This window comes from Bombina bombina, chromosome 4 (assembly GCF_027579735.1).
Source record: "Bombina bombina isolate aBomBom1 chromosome 4, aBomBom1.pri, whole genome shotgun sequence".
Classification (NCBI taxonomy): Eukaryota; Metazoa; Chordata; class Amphibia; order Anura; family Bombinatoridae; genus Bombina; species Bombina bombina.
Window position 1 is genome coordinate 626,538,662 of NC_069502.1, and position 17,044 is coordinate 626,555,705.

The 17,044-nt window shown below is 37.1% G+C and overlaps 1 protein-coding gene across 2 annotated transcripts in view; it reads left to right on the forward strand.

Moving 5' to 3' along the window:
• Positions 1–8,946: 8,946 nt before the first annotated feature.
• The window catches only part of LRP11 (LDL receptor related protein 11), a 130,505-nt gene continuing 122,407 nt past the window's right edge, over positions 8,947–17,044 (forward strand). Inside the window, exons 1-2 of one of the 2 annotated variants that reach the window (XM_053710655.1) lie at positions 8,947–10,113; positions 15,041–15,198. In XM_053710655.1, coding sequence (XP_053566630.1) covers positions 9,360–10,113; positions 15,041–15,198 — 912 coding nt within the window. In that variant the 5' untranslated portion in view covers positions 8,947–9,359. The remainder of the gene's footprint in view (positions 10,114–15,040; positions 15,199–17,044) is intronic. The other variant, XM_053710654.1, reaches the window with a different exon arrangement.

Genomic DNA, 17,044 nt, shown 5'->3' on the forward strand with positions numbered 1-17,044 from the left:
TGTACCCACACAGGTACTAACCACACTTCATTCTGTGAGGTCTGATGTTGGCAGTAGTGTTGCTGTATGAATTCTAGTTATATATAGATAATTTCCCTGTAATTTGACACATGGGATCAGAGTTAGGGATTTGCCTTGTGAACCTTTGTTATGATCGGAAAAAAGCAGAAAAGCATGCCAGGCACCAAAAATAAATAAAAATCTTATTTTATTGGTATTCCATTAAAAATATAGTATTACAACAAGAGAAATGTGGGGGGACCCCCAGACAGAACAGACTAACGCGTTTCGGCTAGGAGAGCCGTACTCATAGTCCATAAAAACTACTAAGAATACACTGATTTAAATACCCAGTGTTCTATTACTATTGGTTGGCCAACTAATTGAAATTTAAAGGTACAGTGCCCCAAACATCTAAAGAACCTCAATGCATAGTTTACATAGTTTATATTTAGATACTTTGGTAATTTCATTAAATGGCCAAATGGGGGTGAGAGATATTTAATAACTTATATATACGATAAATGACATAATATTATCACAGGACCGGCACAACTGTAAATGTATATAAGGAGTACATGTAACAATGCATAATTCAAGGTTATAGCCAAGTTAGAAATAATTAGTCTAAAAAGAGAAAATATTAATATATAGTTCTTCAGTTCCATTATACACATTAGTAGGTACGGGGTATATTACCATGTTCAACTTGTAAAGGTGAAAAAGTGACAAAAAGTTGCAATGAGCCCATGACTAGAGGCGCTGATCAAGTACTCATACCCCTAGATGGTATAAAAATGATGATGATAGTAATGGTATAGACCATTTGGGTATATAGTGACCCTACACAGTTCTATAATATATCATTTAGAGGGGAGTAACACCAAGCAAGTCCAATAGAAAGTGTAAATGAGCCTATAACTAGAGGACAGGCTATCTATCTAAAATAAATGGCTACAATTAAGTACACATAAATTAACCTCTAAAAAACCTTAGGACCTATAGACTAGATCCCTAAAGTAAAAGTAGTTGACTTCAATATATATAGTGTGATGAGCCTATGACAAGAAGCCAGTATGAAAAGCTAGATATGGTTAATTAGTTGTACTAATTAGTAGGACTAATATCTATTGCCAAGGTCCCTATGTACTAGATTTATCTTAGTGTTTATGATGAGCCTATGACTAGAGGATAATTTGAGAACTTGATGAAATTAGTTAAATATATATAGTCAGGTAGAACTAATACCTATTTACTAGGTCCCTACAGGCTAGAATAATGTATGTTTACAGAGGGAAACCAAAATGCTATATCATTTGCTAGGCTATGAGTAAGTTTAGGGCCCATGGGTAAAATGTGGGACTGAATTAGTCCCTCACTTCCAATAATTAATGAAATCGTATTCTGAGTTTAGGCCCCAGGGTCTCTTAGTTTGGAGCCTAAATATCCAATACATCTCTTGCCTTGACAGGACGTCAAAGCGGTTGCCTCCTCTCTTCTGATGTTGTACCTTTTCAATAATCATCCATTTGAGGGAATGACAATCTTTGTCATGCTTTTGTACAAAGTGAGTTACCAATGTAGTACTGCTCTTACCTATTCTAATCGTGGACAAATGTTCGCGTATTCTGGAGCGGACGTCCCTAGTGGTCAAACCTACATATTGCAGATTGCACAATGTGCACCACAGAAGGTAGATGCAATACGTAGATCTGCAGTTGACACAAGAGGAAATATCGAAGGTTTCCCCAGTCACTGCTGAAGTGAAAGAGGTACCAACCTGTACGTGCTCACATGCCTTGCATTGTGAGTATCCGCACCTGTATGTTCCTCTATGGGTTAACCAGGAGGAAGCAGCTCCCATCTCCGGTCTAGAACTTTTTAATTGAGAAGGGGACACAAGGTTACCTATAGATTTATTCCTTCTATAGGAAAACCTACACCCTCTTTTAGCCGTTTCTGTGAGAGCATCATCAGCCACTAGTAATTTAAAGTGGTTGCGGATAATACCACAAATCTGTGTGTACTGGGCTGAGTAATCTGTCACGGAAGTTAATGTGTTATCTGTACTTTTTTTTGGAGTGGGTTTATCCCTTAAAAGGGTTTCCCGTGGCATATTATTTACTTCATTTCTGGCTCTTTTAATGATTTTTCTACTGTATCCTCTTTGTTGCAGGCGTTTTTCCAAATCATCTGCATGAGTGGCATAGGTTTGGGGTAAAGTACAGTTGCGTTTAATACGCACAAATTGGCCCTTTGCTACAGAGTACGGCATGTGTTTCGGATGGCAACTTCTTGCGTGTAATAGGCTATTCCCTGAGATAGGCTTCCTATACACTTGTGAGGAAACCTTGCCCAGAGAGCAACCCCTCAATTCAAGGTCCAGATAATGTACCTGGTCTTTGTGGAACTCAAATGTGAATTTTAGGTTCACTTCGTTGTGTCCCAAGTATTCCACAAATTCACATGCTTGCTCCATGTTTCCCCTCCATATAAATAGAAGGTCATCTATGTAACGAATGTACAATCTAATTTTCGGTCTGAAGGGGTTACCAGCTGCATAGACGTGGCACCGCTCCCACCAACCCATAAATAGGTTGGCGTAAGTGGGAGCAAACTTTGCTCCCATAGCGGTCCCACGTCTCTGCAGGTAGAACTCCCCCTCAAGCTGGTAACCCCTTCAGACCGAAAATTAGATTGTACATTCGTTACATAGATGACCTTCTATTTATATGGAGGGGAAACATGGAGCAAGCATGTGAATTTGTGGAATATTTGGGACACAACGAAGTGAACCTAAAATTCACATTTGAGTTCCACAAAGACCAGGTACATTATCTGGACCTTGAATTGAGGGGTTGCTCTCTGGGCAAGGTTTCCTCACAAGTGTATAGGAAGCCTATCTCAGGGAATAGCCTATTACACGCAAGAAGTTGCCATCCGAAACACATGCCGTACTCTGTAGCAAAGGGCCAATTTGTGCGTATTAAACGCAACTGTACTTTACCCCAAACCTATGCCACTCATGCAGATGATTTGGAAAAACGCCTGCAACAAAGAGGATACAGTAGAAAAATCATTAAAAGAGCCAGAAATGAAGTAAATAATATGCCACGGGAAACCCTTTTAAGGGATAAACCCACTCCAAAAAAAAGTACAGATAACACATTAACTTTCGTGACAGATTACTCAGCCCAGTACACACAGATTTGTGGTATTATCCGCAACCACTTTAAATTACTAGTGGCTGATGATGCTCTCACAGAAACGGCTAAAAGAGGGTGTAGGTTTTCCTATAGAAGGAATAAATCTATAGGTAACCTTGTGTCCCCTTCTCAATTAAAAAGTTCTAGACCGGAGATGGGAGCTGCTTCCTCCTGGTTAACCCATAGAGGAACATACAGGTGCGGATACTCACAATGCAAGACATGTGAGCACGTACAGGTTGGTACCTCTTTCACTTCAGCAGTGACTGGGGAAACCTTCGATATTTCCTCTTGTGTCAACTGCAGATCTACGTATTGCATCTACCTTCTGTGGTGCACATTGTGCAATCTGCAATATGTAGGTTTGACCACTAGGGACGTCCGCTCCAGAATACGCGAACATTTGTCCACGATTAGAATAGGTAAGAGCAGTACTACATTGGTAACTCACTTTGTACAAAAGCATGACAAAGATTGTCATTCCCTCAAATGGATGATTATTGAAAAGGTACAACATCAGAAGAGAGGAGGCAACCGCTTTGACGTCCTGTCAAGGCAAGAGATGTATTGGATATTTAGGCTCCAAACTAAGAGACCCTGGGGCCTAAACTCAGAATACGATTTCATTAATTATTGGAAGTGAGGGACTAATTCAGTCCCACATTTTACCCATGGGCCCTAAACTTACTCATAGCCTAGCAAATGATATAGCATTTTGGTTTCCCTCTGTAAACATACATTATTCTAGCCTGTAGGGACCTAGTAAATAGGTATTAGTTCTACCTGACTATATATATTTAACTAATTTCATCAAGTTCTCAAATTATCCTCTAGTCATAGGCTCATCATAAACACTAAGATAAATCTAGTACATAGGGACCTTGGCAATAGATATTAGTCCTACTAATTAGTACAACTAATTAACCATATCTAGCTTTTCATACTGGCTTCTTGTCATAGGCTCATCACACTATATATATTGAAGTCAACTACTTTTACTTTAGGGATCTAGTCTATAGGTCCTAAGGTTTTTTAGAGGTTAATTTATGTGTACTTAATTGTAGCCATTTATTTTAGATAGATAACCTGTCCTCTAGTTATAGGCTCATTTACACTTTCTATTGGACTTGCTTGGTGTTACTCCCCTCTAAATGATATATTATAGAACTGTGTAGGGTCACTATATACCCAAATGGTCTATACCATTACTATCATCATCATTTTTATACCATCTAGGGGTATGAGTACTTGATCAGCGCCTCTAGTCATGGGCTCATTGCAACTTTTTGTCACTTTTTCACCTTTACAAGTTGAACATGGTAATATACCCCGTACCTACTAATGTGTATAATGGAACTGAAGAACTATATATTAATATTTTCTCTTTTTAGACTAATTATTTCTAACTTGGCTATAACCTTGAATTATGCATTGTTACATGTACTCCTTATATACATTTACAGTTGTGCCGGTCCTGTGATAATATTATGTCATTTATCGTATATATAAGTTATTAAATATCTCTCACCCCCATTTGGCCATTTAATGAAATTACCAAAGTATCTAAATATAAACTATGTAAACTATGCATTGAGGTGCTTTAGATGTTTGGGGCACTGTACCTTTAAATTTCAATTAGTTGGCCAACCAATAGTAATAGAACACTGGGTATTTAAATCAGTGTATTCTTAGTAGTTTTTATGGACTATGAGTACGGCTCTCCTAGCCGAAACGCGTTAGTCTGTTCTGTCTGGGGGTCCCCCCACATTTCTCTTGTTGTAATACTATATTTTTAATGGAATACCAATAAAATAAGATTTTTATTTATTTTTGGTGCCTGGCATGCTTTTCTGCTTTTTTCCGATTGTGTATTTTTTACCACAAGCCAGCACCATCTGCCAAGCCCACCGGAGTTACCCTCAGTGAGGAGGAAGTAAATGGTTACCCTCTTCAATTCTCATATAGGGGCCGCTTGTAATACCTATGCCTGCGTGTGTACAGTGAAGCCTCATATCATGCATTCGACTCATTACGGCAAGTACCATTGATTGCTCCCTGTTTGTTTGGTAACGGACATCGCAAGTTGAGGCCGACCCCTGGATGGTCATTGGATTCCCTCAACGCGCATTGATTGGCTGCCGACGGATGACAGGTGGGAAACGTCAACTAACTGGATTACCATTGGCGGAGTGGCGTAAGTGACACGTTGGATACGTCACCACCTTGTTCCTATTGGCTAACAGGACGTTACTTGATACAGGACACACTATCGAAGGAGAAGTCCGGCTAGAGGTGCGCTCGTTCCGCGCTGGTGGACAGGCAGTAGCCTGGGAGAGCAGGATACCTACAGCGGGTGAGAAACTCTATTTGAACAACCTGTATTATTATCGAGCATATTTGGGATACCTGTATGTCTACTTATTCAAGTCAGCGTCAGTACTAATGAAGACCTAACTAGAGGCTGTACATATGAGTTATAGAGTGTACTCTCAAAATTTAAGAACTGTTTGTTATATGCTGAGCACACCGACAGGCACTGGTTTATTCAATACTACTATTCAGATAAATTCTGTCTATTTGATTATTGAGGCCCCTTAAAGACTTTGAAGTATTCCTGAGGGTATTTGTATAAGCAAATTGTCCGGTTAAAACCTTAGTGGGGCAAACCTCTTCCAAAGGATTAGTTGGGACTTTATTCTTTTCAACCTTTGTTATGAAACAACCACCATTCTGCTATTTTTGGAGCAGGATTTCTTCTTGTGAAGGTGCTACACACTAAGATCTGTGCAAATTGTAGTGCATATGTCGCAAAAAGAGGAAAATGTCAGATTTTTTTTTATTTAAAGGACAGTATACACCAATTTTCATATAACTGCATGTAATAGACACTACTATAAAGAAGAATATGCACAGACACTGATCTAAAAATCCGACATAAAACCTTTTAAAAACTTACTTAGAAGCCCCCAGTTTAGCATTGTTAATGAGGTAGTCTGGGACACCCACTGAAAGGGTCTGGGTAAACAAAAAGAGCAGACACGGCCCACCTCCCCCTTCCCTGCCTATGAAAAGACAGATAACATAAACAGGAGCCTGCAGGAGTCTGTAAACGCATGTATACATCTGGCACTGTGGGGCTTGGTTAGGAGTTTGAAAATCAGCACAATGTTTTTTAAAAAAAAATAAGCAAAGCTATACATTTTTTATAAAAACACTACCAGATGAGTTATATAAATGGATCATCTACAAAACATTTATGCAAAGAAAAATCTAGTGTACAATGTCCTTTTAAGCTGATGATTGGTATCTAAATCCATACTATTAGGGATGTGCAAAATTTCTAATTTCAGCATTCTTTAGTAATACAAATGCTAAAAATGTCTGTGGTCTGCAACATCCAGCTTATTTTGGTGCCTCGTTTATTAGAATAACCACACAAATATCTGGATTTACACACATAATTGTGTGTTGCAGACTGCTGCCTATTTTGGCATTTGTTTGCTTAAAAAATAAAAACAATATTGTCATATTGAACATTTCTTTATCGGATATATATATATATATTTATAGCTTCATCTTTCACATTTAGAGATAAAAGATCTAATCTGAGGGATACAGCCACGGGTCATACAGTACTACCCTTTTCTGATATGCATGTTCGAGCTAGCGATTCCAAAATAAGAGACTAATATAATTTATTTTACAGTTTGTGTCTGGGGCTTGTAGTAAGAATGGAGAGGGGATAATTAACCACAATGTTGCCCAATCTGTTTGCTTAATATTAACTTTGTTTTTAAAGGGAAAGGAAAGTCAAAATTAAAGTGAAGGTAAAGTTTTGTTAACCAGCAATCGTTTTTATGTCCCTTTTACTAACCCAAATCCAGTCGCTAGGTTTGTTTTTAATAAATTTTTGTTTATTTTGTTCTATTTATACATTTACTTTTCCTACCGTTCCCTGCAGATTCTCCTCCCATCCTCCATTTCCGGGTTTAAGATACTGTGACGTATAGAGCGGTCCCACCCGCTCTATACGTGTCTAGTAAGCTCGTGCACATCGAGCATGGATTAACCGCGCATGCGTATAATTTAAGGACAGTGATCTTAGCGCAGGCGAAACAACTTTGCAACATAGTATTGAATGAGTTGCGAGATTCATTCAATACTATATTGGACCACACAGAGAATAGTTGTGTGTTTTTTTGTGAGTTGATACTGTTTATACTGCGCATGCGTGAAACGAGTACGTGCGCGCTTGGAAATTGAGGAGGAGAAAATGTAACGCATGCGCATGTAGACCCATATGTTGATGACGAAATTTGACGGCCGCCTAACGGCCAAACAATCAATTGGATGGCTCAAGCACGTGATCGTTCTTTAGAAAAAAAAAAAGTCTATGGGTTGTTTTTCGGAAAGCTGATTAGATGACAAAAAAATTAGATAACTCAGGTAATATATGTTTTTGAAACAATTGATGAATGAAACTTATATTTATTTTCCTTCATATCTGTAATTGTTTGTACTAAAGCGTTTGACTTTACCTTCACTTTAAATTGGCATGATTCAGATAGAGCATGTCATTTTAAGACACTTAAATGACTACTCAGTGCAGTAGAATTGCATAATTAACAAGTGCATAATAAAAAGTCAATTATTTAACACCTACTCTGAATTTCAGTAGATTTTTTTTCTGACAAATTTATTTTTTCTCCCATTTTCCGGCCCCCTGTATCATGTGATAGACATCATCCAATCACAGACTAGTATACGTATACCCTGTGAGCTTGTGCACATGCTCTGTAGGATCTTGTTCCCCAGAAAGTGTGCATATAAAAAGACTGGGCAAAATGTTATAATGGAAGGAAATCGGAGAGTGCTTTAAAAATGCATGCTCTATCTGAATAAAAGTTTATTTTGACTTGAGTGTCGCTTTAAATTCAATTCTATTTTCAAATGTGCGTTGTTCTCTTGGTATCCCTTGTTGAAAAAGAATACTCACATATACTACACTAGTGGGAGCTAACTGCTGTACACATTTGTCTCTTGTGATTGGCTAACTAGATGGGTTCAGCTAGCTGGCAATGTTCCTTCAGCAAAGAATAACAAGAGAATGAAACAAATTTGATAATAGAAGTAATTTGGAAAGTGGATTAAAATTGTATGCTCTTTCTGAAATACAAAATACATTGTTGGGGTTTCCTGTCCTAAACAACAACAACAACAACAATGAAAATGTTAAGATGTCATATGAAAATAAATAAATGTATTAAAAAAACATCCAAAAAAACCCCAGCCTTTCCTGGTATCAATAATAATTTTGGGGATAAGAAAATTCAAAACACTTTACAATAAGACTATTTGTTACTTTATATAGATACGAATATAAGTTACTAAACAAATAATAGAAAATATGCAGCCATGACACTATAGAATGTGTTCACTTTATGTCTTTAGAGTAATTTTTAAAAGAGCGGAATATTTTCAATACTATATCCATATACCATCAATTAATAATACCCATTTTATAAATTGCTGTATGATTGCATAGAACTGCTCATAAAGTAAATATATATGATGTTGTCTTATAAAGCATTGAGTAAGAGCCATGATGAGGCGGAATAGATTAGTAAATATCATAAATCCAGCAACCGTGATATGATCTGTCCCCTCCCAAACAGATGACAGGGATTTCGTGATGTCAGTGCCGCAAGAAGGCTAGAGGGGGGCAGCTGATGCTTTAGAGGGAGGGGTGTGCAGGGGGCTGTCACTCCTACATGGTGCTGATTTGTTAGGAGCTTTGACCTACACCTGCAGCAGCTAAAAACGCTCTGCCCCCACCCTGCTAAAGCTAAATGAATAAACAATGCTGATATCTTGGGAATTGAAGAAGGAATCACGCAGGTTGATGGCTGAAGAGGGAGCTTCTGTATGAAGAGAGGGAGTGGACAAAATTGTGCAAGCTATGCTCTGGCCTTGGACTGGATATTTCTGCTCTCTGGCTCTATATCATTCTCTAATCTGTTTTACTCCTATGATCCTCTTCTTTCATATGGTTTCCAGGGCACAATAATCTTAAAATGCTGGTTAGAATATCCATAAACTAGTATTAGCATATACTAATATTTTGCCTGCAGTGTTTGGTTCATTGTGGTCAATATGATCTACCCATTTCCAGCTCACCATAACCCCGTATGGGGAGTTAGGCCTTTGATCTCATGCCTCAGTCTATTCACCCTGCTGCTGTGCTGTACTATGGGGAGTTGCAGGAGGGTCTCGGTTGGTTCCCCAGCCCCTCAGCTGACAGATTTAAGGTCACAAATATCTGGGGTGGAGGAGCTGCTGGAGGAGTTCCGCAAACAGCTGCAACAGCAAAGGCATCAACAGGACATAGAGGAGAAAGAGGAGCAAGCCCCGCATCAGCACCCCGAGCAAGCGACAGCTGAGCAGGAGTGGGCGAACAAGCAGGGTAGTGCGGAGCAAAGGGATGCTGTGCAGAATAGGCCACAAGTTGCTACAGTAAAAGAAGATACAATACAAGAGCAACTCCAAGGAGTAGGGGTGAAGCCTGCAGGGGATGTTGGAGAGGATGAGTGCGACTTTAACTTAATGGAGGACTACATCATTCGCACGAAAGACTCTCTGGAGGCTGGTGCCGTCTTCCTCAAGGCCCCGCCGGAGGTATACAGCAGGAAGCAGTGCCTGGAGATGTGCTGCTCTGAGCCCGACTGCTCCGCAGCAGTGGCGGAGAGATCTGGGAGAGGGATGAGCTGTTATCTGTTTGACTGCACTTACCGGGGCAGTAGCGTGTGTCAGTTCTCCGTTCACAGGGGCTATAGCAGCTACACCTTGTCCAAGTACAATTCATCCATCGCTAGGACTGGGGGAAGCAACCTGCTGGTAGGGGATGTTGGTAAGAGATTTTGTTGCAGGGCTCCTTTGCACAAGACCAGTTGTGCTCATTTGTGTTTATTGGTAAGAAAATGTTGTTTCTGCTTTAGAAATAAATACTACAATCTAAATATAACAATAGATTAAGGAGGGAGATGGGTGATAGTTGTGCCATTTAAAGATATTGCGAATTAACCCTAAATGTGATTAACCCCCAAATTGCCAGACCCTGCTGCACTTCACCCCATGTTATAAATATGCTGCATGCCTCTTGCCTTTAATGCTCATTATTGTGCACTTGCCCATTATTGATAAGCAAACTAGTCACTATACTAAAATACATTTTAAAGTTGGGTCTCCTCTTACATACAGACACTACAATATATACACCACAGACACTACAATACATACACCACATAACTGACACAGTAATTCCTAATAAAATAATGCATATAATGTAAGTTGGACTCTCTCTTGAACTATTAAGGAAGGAATCTCACAAGGACTACTAACTTTTACAAAGCAGCACCTAACAGTGCATACACTGTTTACATGGAATACAAACCAAAATGTACACTTCATAATCTTCAAGCAATTTGCAGAAAATTCTCAAATTAGGTGGCCAGTCATGTGTCATCCCTCTCTCTGTTTATATCCCAATTTCTATATGGAAAAGTCTAAACATTTCCTGTAACACCACTGTACCTACTTACACCCAGTCCCAGGCACAATGCCTACATTTTTTTTGAGGAAATAGAGGCATTGGACTCTAAAATGTTTTCGCCTTTAAAGGGGAAAACATTTTAAACAGTAAATATACGCTAGACATAATGATGTAGTCAAGGCAATTATTAGCCTTAGAATAAAATGTAGTTATGTGTTTTACATTTATATTATTTTTTAAATATTGAAAATATAAGTGTCAATGTTTATTTTCTATAAAGTCCTTTAGTTTCTATAAAGCCACAGGCGCTGCCATATTTGAAGTAGTTTTCTATTTATCTCTGAGCAAACAAGACTGTGGATTGGAAACCTTTTTAGATAATCCCATGTTTCACAAAGCCTTGTTTGGACATACTCTTGTATTGTCTGTTTTTTATCTGTCACTAATTGTCATAAGTAGGAATGATAGATATGGGGAAAACTTAAAGGGACACTGAACCCACATTTTTTTTTTCTTTCATGATTCAGAGCACGCAATTTTAAGCAACTTTCTAATTTACTCCTATTATCAATTTTTCTTCATTCTCTTGGTATCTTTATTTGAAAAGCAAGAATGTAAGTTTAGATGCCAGCCCATTTTTTGTGAACAACCTGGGTTGTTCTTGCTGATTGGTAGATAAATTCACCCACCAATAAAAAAGTGCTGTCCATGGTCTGAACCAAAAATTATCTGGCTCCTTAGCTTAGATGAATTCTTTTTCAAATAAAGATAGCAAGAGAACAAATAAGAATTGATAATAGTAAATTAGAACATTTCTTAAAATTGCATGCTCTATCTGAATCACGAAAGAAAAAAATTGGGTTCAGTGTCCCTTTAATACTTTATAGAGACTCAGTGGAATTTAGAAAACCAACAATTTTCATAGTTAAATTACAGGAAAATAAACAATGAAAGTGTATTGCAACTTTTTTTAACTACACATAATTAAACAATTTATACTACAATCTCACAATGTTTAAAGGGACAGTCTATACCAGAATTGTTATTGTTTAAAAAGATAGATAATGCCTTTATTACACATTCCCCAGTTTTGCATAACCAACACAGTTATATTACTAAACCTTTTACCTCTGTGATTGCCTTGTATCTAAGCCTCTGCAGACTGACCCCTTATTTCAGTTATTTTGACAGACTTGCATTTTAGCCAATCAGTTCTGACTTCTAGGTAACTCCACGTGCATGAGCACAATGTTATCTATATGGCATACATGAACTTACACCCTCTAGTTGTGAAAAAAATGTAAAAGAATTTAAAAATGTGCACATTCTTTTTATCTGTTTAATGTGCACATTTCTATTAATCTGCAGATTCCCTAGGTAATATGAACATTACCTGTATCTCTCAGTTAATAAAAAGCGTTCTGCATTTTAACTAAAGTGAAAACTAATAAGTAAATGTGTATATTAACTAAACATCCTTAAAGTTTGAATTTGATTACCTAATGAGTACATACCCTATTCTCATAATACATTTTTCTTTGCATAGAGTGAACTGTGATTGGCTTTGTAATTGCTTTAGAAAACCATTTTTGCCCCAGATTTGTAAAACCCCTCATCCGTTTCATGAATTACAACTGCTAAAACGGAACGACTGTCTGTCACCGTACATCCTTCTGCTTTTAAGTGAATCAGACACATATTTCATGTATTTTTTAGCCTGTATCTCTAAGCCAGACTTAGCGCGGGCATCTTATTTTATTAATATAAAATATTTTATTATTATTTATTTTTTCAGACATATACTATACCCGTTAATGTGAACATTAAGTATTAAAGTGAGAAATAATATTTTTTTAATCCTTTAACAAGCGATTCAGTTAATGTTAACAATAACTAGGGAATGTTAACATTAATGACTTTCCCACATTAGCGTTATAGGGACAGTCTAGTCCAAAATAAACTTTCATGATTCAGATAGGGCATGTAATTTTAAACACCTTTTCAATTTACTTTTATCACCAATTTTGCTTTGTTCTCTTGGTATTCTTAGTTGAATGCTAAACCTAGGAGGTTCATATGCTAATTTCTTAGACCTTGAAGTCCACCTCTTATATGAATGCATTTTGACAGTTTTTCACCACTAGAGGGTGTTAGTTCATGTGTGTCATATAGATAACACTGTGCTCACGCATATGGAGTTATCTAGGATCCAGCACTGATTGGCTAAAATGCAAGTCTGTCAAAAGAGCTGAAGTAAGGGAGCAGTTTACAGAGGCATAGATACAAGATAATCACAGAGGTAAAACGTGCATTATAATAACAGTGTTGGCAATGCAAATTTAGGGAATGGCTAATAAAGGGATTATCTATCTTTTAAATCAATACAAATTATGGTGTAGACTGTCCCTTTAACATGTGCACACCTTCTGAGGCTTCAGCTCCTACTGAGCATGTGTAAAATTACATAGTAGATACGTATATGCATTTTGTGATTGGCTGATGGCTGTCACATGATACAGGGGAGGGAAAATTGGATTACTATAGAAAATTGCCTATAAATATTCTACTGCTCATTTCAAATTCAAAGTTACAGCTATTGCATTGTCTTTTTATTGTCAAATATTCAATTCTACTGTATTTAGTGGTCCATTAATGTGTTCCCAATGGTCAATTTTACCTGCAAACATCTTTTATCTTTATTTTTATTTGAAATAACTGTTTTTTCTTGTAGAAACTAACATCTTCACTTAAAATATGAATAACAAACATATTCTCTGTAGAAAAGCTATGTAAACAGGAGCCAATACACTGATTAAGGTCCCAGTGGGGGGCATTGTTCTCTCTAAGGCCACATTTTGTGAGCGGCCCAGCAGTGAAACACTTAATTAGGGAACCACACCCTGCAGTAAGCAAGCACTACACCATGCAGACCGCAAGGTACTGCTCCCTTATTAACGGTTTCACTGCTGGGTCACTCACAAAATGTGGCCTTAGAGGAAACACTAGTGGGGGCAAGAGAGAGAAATATATTTTTATATCTGAAATAGCTGGTTGTACCCAGCCATAATTAATATTTTTATACCTAACTATGCTTATACATGCTTTACCTGAAAATTCAGCCCATCGTATTGGTCATGTAATTTAGAACAATATGTGATGGGTTTAATGAACAAAACTAGCTACTTCAAATACAAAAATAAACATGAAGCAACAATTTCCCATACATTTAATACTCTGCAGTAGGCATAACAAGTAATTAGGGAACACAATAATGGGAAACAAATTTTATAGTACAGTGTCCCATAAATATGCTTGACCGTGCTTACAGACACTTTAAAGTAGGTGCTAAATGAGCAGTGAGGTCCAAGCAGGAAGTAAGGCAGAAGAGTTCAGCATTTTAGAATAGATTTAGACACATAAAGGCAGACGTTTTGTTGTTGTTTTTATTACTATACTATACTTTATATGCTTCAAGTAAAAGCTATTACTGTTTCAGCAGCATACACACATATGCTATGTGTGACTGATTCACCATGCTTGCTTAGAGACACCATGCCTTAACCCATACACATTTCAATTTTTACCTTTACTCAAATGTTGCATTGTTAAAGGGAAAGAAAGTTCAAAACTGAAATGTGCACGGGTGCATTTTAATTTTGAAAATAAACATTTTTGCAATATACTTCCATCAGCAAAAATGCATCTAGTAAGTTATTACTGTTTTTCAGGGGCATACGCACATATGCTGTGAGGGCCCGTGCACCAGTATTCAAATATCACACCTTCTCAGAGAGTGAGCAGAGGCTTCTATTGCACAAGTTAAGTCTTTGCTGATGCAATACACAACACCATCATCTCTTTCAGCAAGCAAATCCTGATCCTGTAGTCGTATGTATCATTTGCAGCTGAAACAGTAATTACTGCATCCATGCACACATTTCAATTTTGAACTTTCGGTCCCTTTAAAAGCAGACATTCTCAAACTTGGCCCTCAAGAGGTTTTGGAACTACATTTCCGATGATGCTCAGCAAGTATATCAGCTGGCTGAGCATCATGGGAAATGTAGTTCCAAAATCTCTGAAGGGCCAAGGTTGAGAATGTCTGCTTTAAAGTAACCACAAGAACATAAATATATTTGAACGTCATGTTGGCAGAAAATAAAAAATACTTTCTTTGGTAATCTAATTGGTTTTGCTACAGTCTCTGATGGTCAGTCGGTTAAATATGAGTAAAATGATGATCCTTTTCAATATGTGATGAATGACTAAAGTATTTCCATTCTAGAAAATGACAAGCCACCTCATAGCAATGCAGGGCAAGACGTTGTGCTTCAGCTACCTATTGACTGGGTGATACTTGATGGACGAGAAAGTACAGATGATTACGGTATCACACAATACAAGTGGACGTTACTCCGGGGGGATCCATTAGTTGATATGGAGGTACTTGGAATAATGTAATTAATACAAATGTATGTGGAAACCATTCTAAATATATTTAAATTGCGTTAAGGAATAAATATCGTATTTGTTGAGATAATAATATTTGAGCTTAGGAAGTTAAAGGTGTGTTTAATTATTATTTATATATGTACCATATATCAGCAATTAATAGTTGCATTGTAGACTCTCTGTATACAAAATAAAACGATTTAAAGGTAAATGAAAGTCAAAATGAGGAGGCCATGGAGGATTGAGTCTGTCATCAAAAACAAAAGGGGGGCATACAAAGTATTGAAAAAAATAAAAGATTTTAATCTCGGTAATGAAAAGTGTACTGACTTTTGTTGAATGGAGTTCCTACTGTGAGACCGGTATTTTTTATATAGTAAATCTAAACTGTTTTTAATTTTACATTAGAGAAAATACCCTAGCATTACTCTAAGGAGATACAATTTTCAGTATAGGATATAATTAATGAGGTGTCAGGTGAGCCAAACGGACATTATCACTTGTAGATAAGACTGTGTTGTGGAAAACTTGACATAAAATCTATTTGTGTAGATTATCACCATATGCCATTTTCACAATCATAACACTCTTCAATGTCTTCTCTTATGTGTATTATTATTTTTGTGTTACGTAAAGGGAAGGTAAATGTTAAAAATGAATACACTGTTAAATAGTACAAGTAAAAACCCTTTATCCAAACTGCATTGGACCGCATTAGGTTTGGATTTCAGAATAGTATAGGTTTTGTAATATTTGTATATTTGTATCTTTAAAATGGGACAACTGTAAACCACAAAATCTTATGTCATTTAGGTAATATTTACATGTGATAATACAGCTTATACATACAACATAAAGGTAGTTGTATATCATTTTTAATACTTCTGTAAAGATAGTACAGTATCAGAAAGGTAATAGTTATTGTGTTAAATTAATATTGACTAGCATTAAAAACCAAACCAAAGACACAGGGAGAGAAGATTGTGAATTACTGGAGGGGAAAATAGTAATTTTTGATCCATTTAAAAAAATAAAATATATATTTATTATACAGATTTCAGAATAAGTTTGGATTTATGAATTCCGGATTTGGGGATTTGTACCTGTATTCCCTATTCTATGGAAAGGTTGCTTGCTTTTTAAATATTACAGGAAAATAGCTTTTAGCAATTGCTCCGGTGCCTACTTATTAGCCACCTGTCTACCCCTCAGTCTAAGGCTTTTTTGTTTGTTTGTAAAACAGGTGCAATGTCTGACCAGATGTCTGCTAGAGTATATGAGGTGGGTGGAACTGTTTCTGATTGGCTGAACACCAAGAACAATCTGTCATCTTGTGTATTACACTTTATCAAAGCGGATTTAGGTCAGGCAGGGAAATCACATTTTCATTCCCATTGATAAAATGCAAATGTTGTAAAATTCTCAATGCTTAGGGCAGCACCACTTCATAACAAGCTCTTTTTTTCTCTCCCTTCAGCTATCCACACTGCTTATGTATTGTTATGCATTTAAAGAGACATTAACATGCAAAAAGAAAATGTCCTAATTTGTTAGAAAATGTTGTTATTGTCTGGTGCTTTCCCATGTATATAACTCCTACAAAAGGGTTAAAATAAACAGTTAAAATCAGCTCCAGAGCAGAAATACGCTACTGGGAGCTAGCTGGACACATCTGGAAAATAATAGCAAGAGACTGTTATATGATCTTCTGTTATCACATTTACCTTGTTTTCTCAGTATCCTTTGTTGAAAAGGATACATAGGTAGTAGGGCTGCACGATTAATCGCATATACGGTTTAAAACCGCAACTAATTGCCGCGATTGAAAAACCGCGAG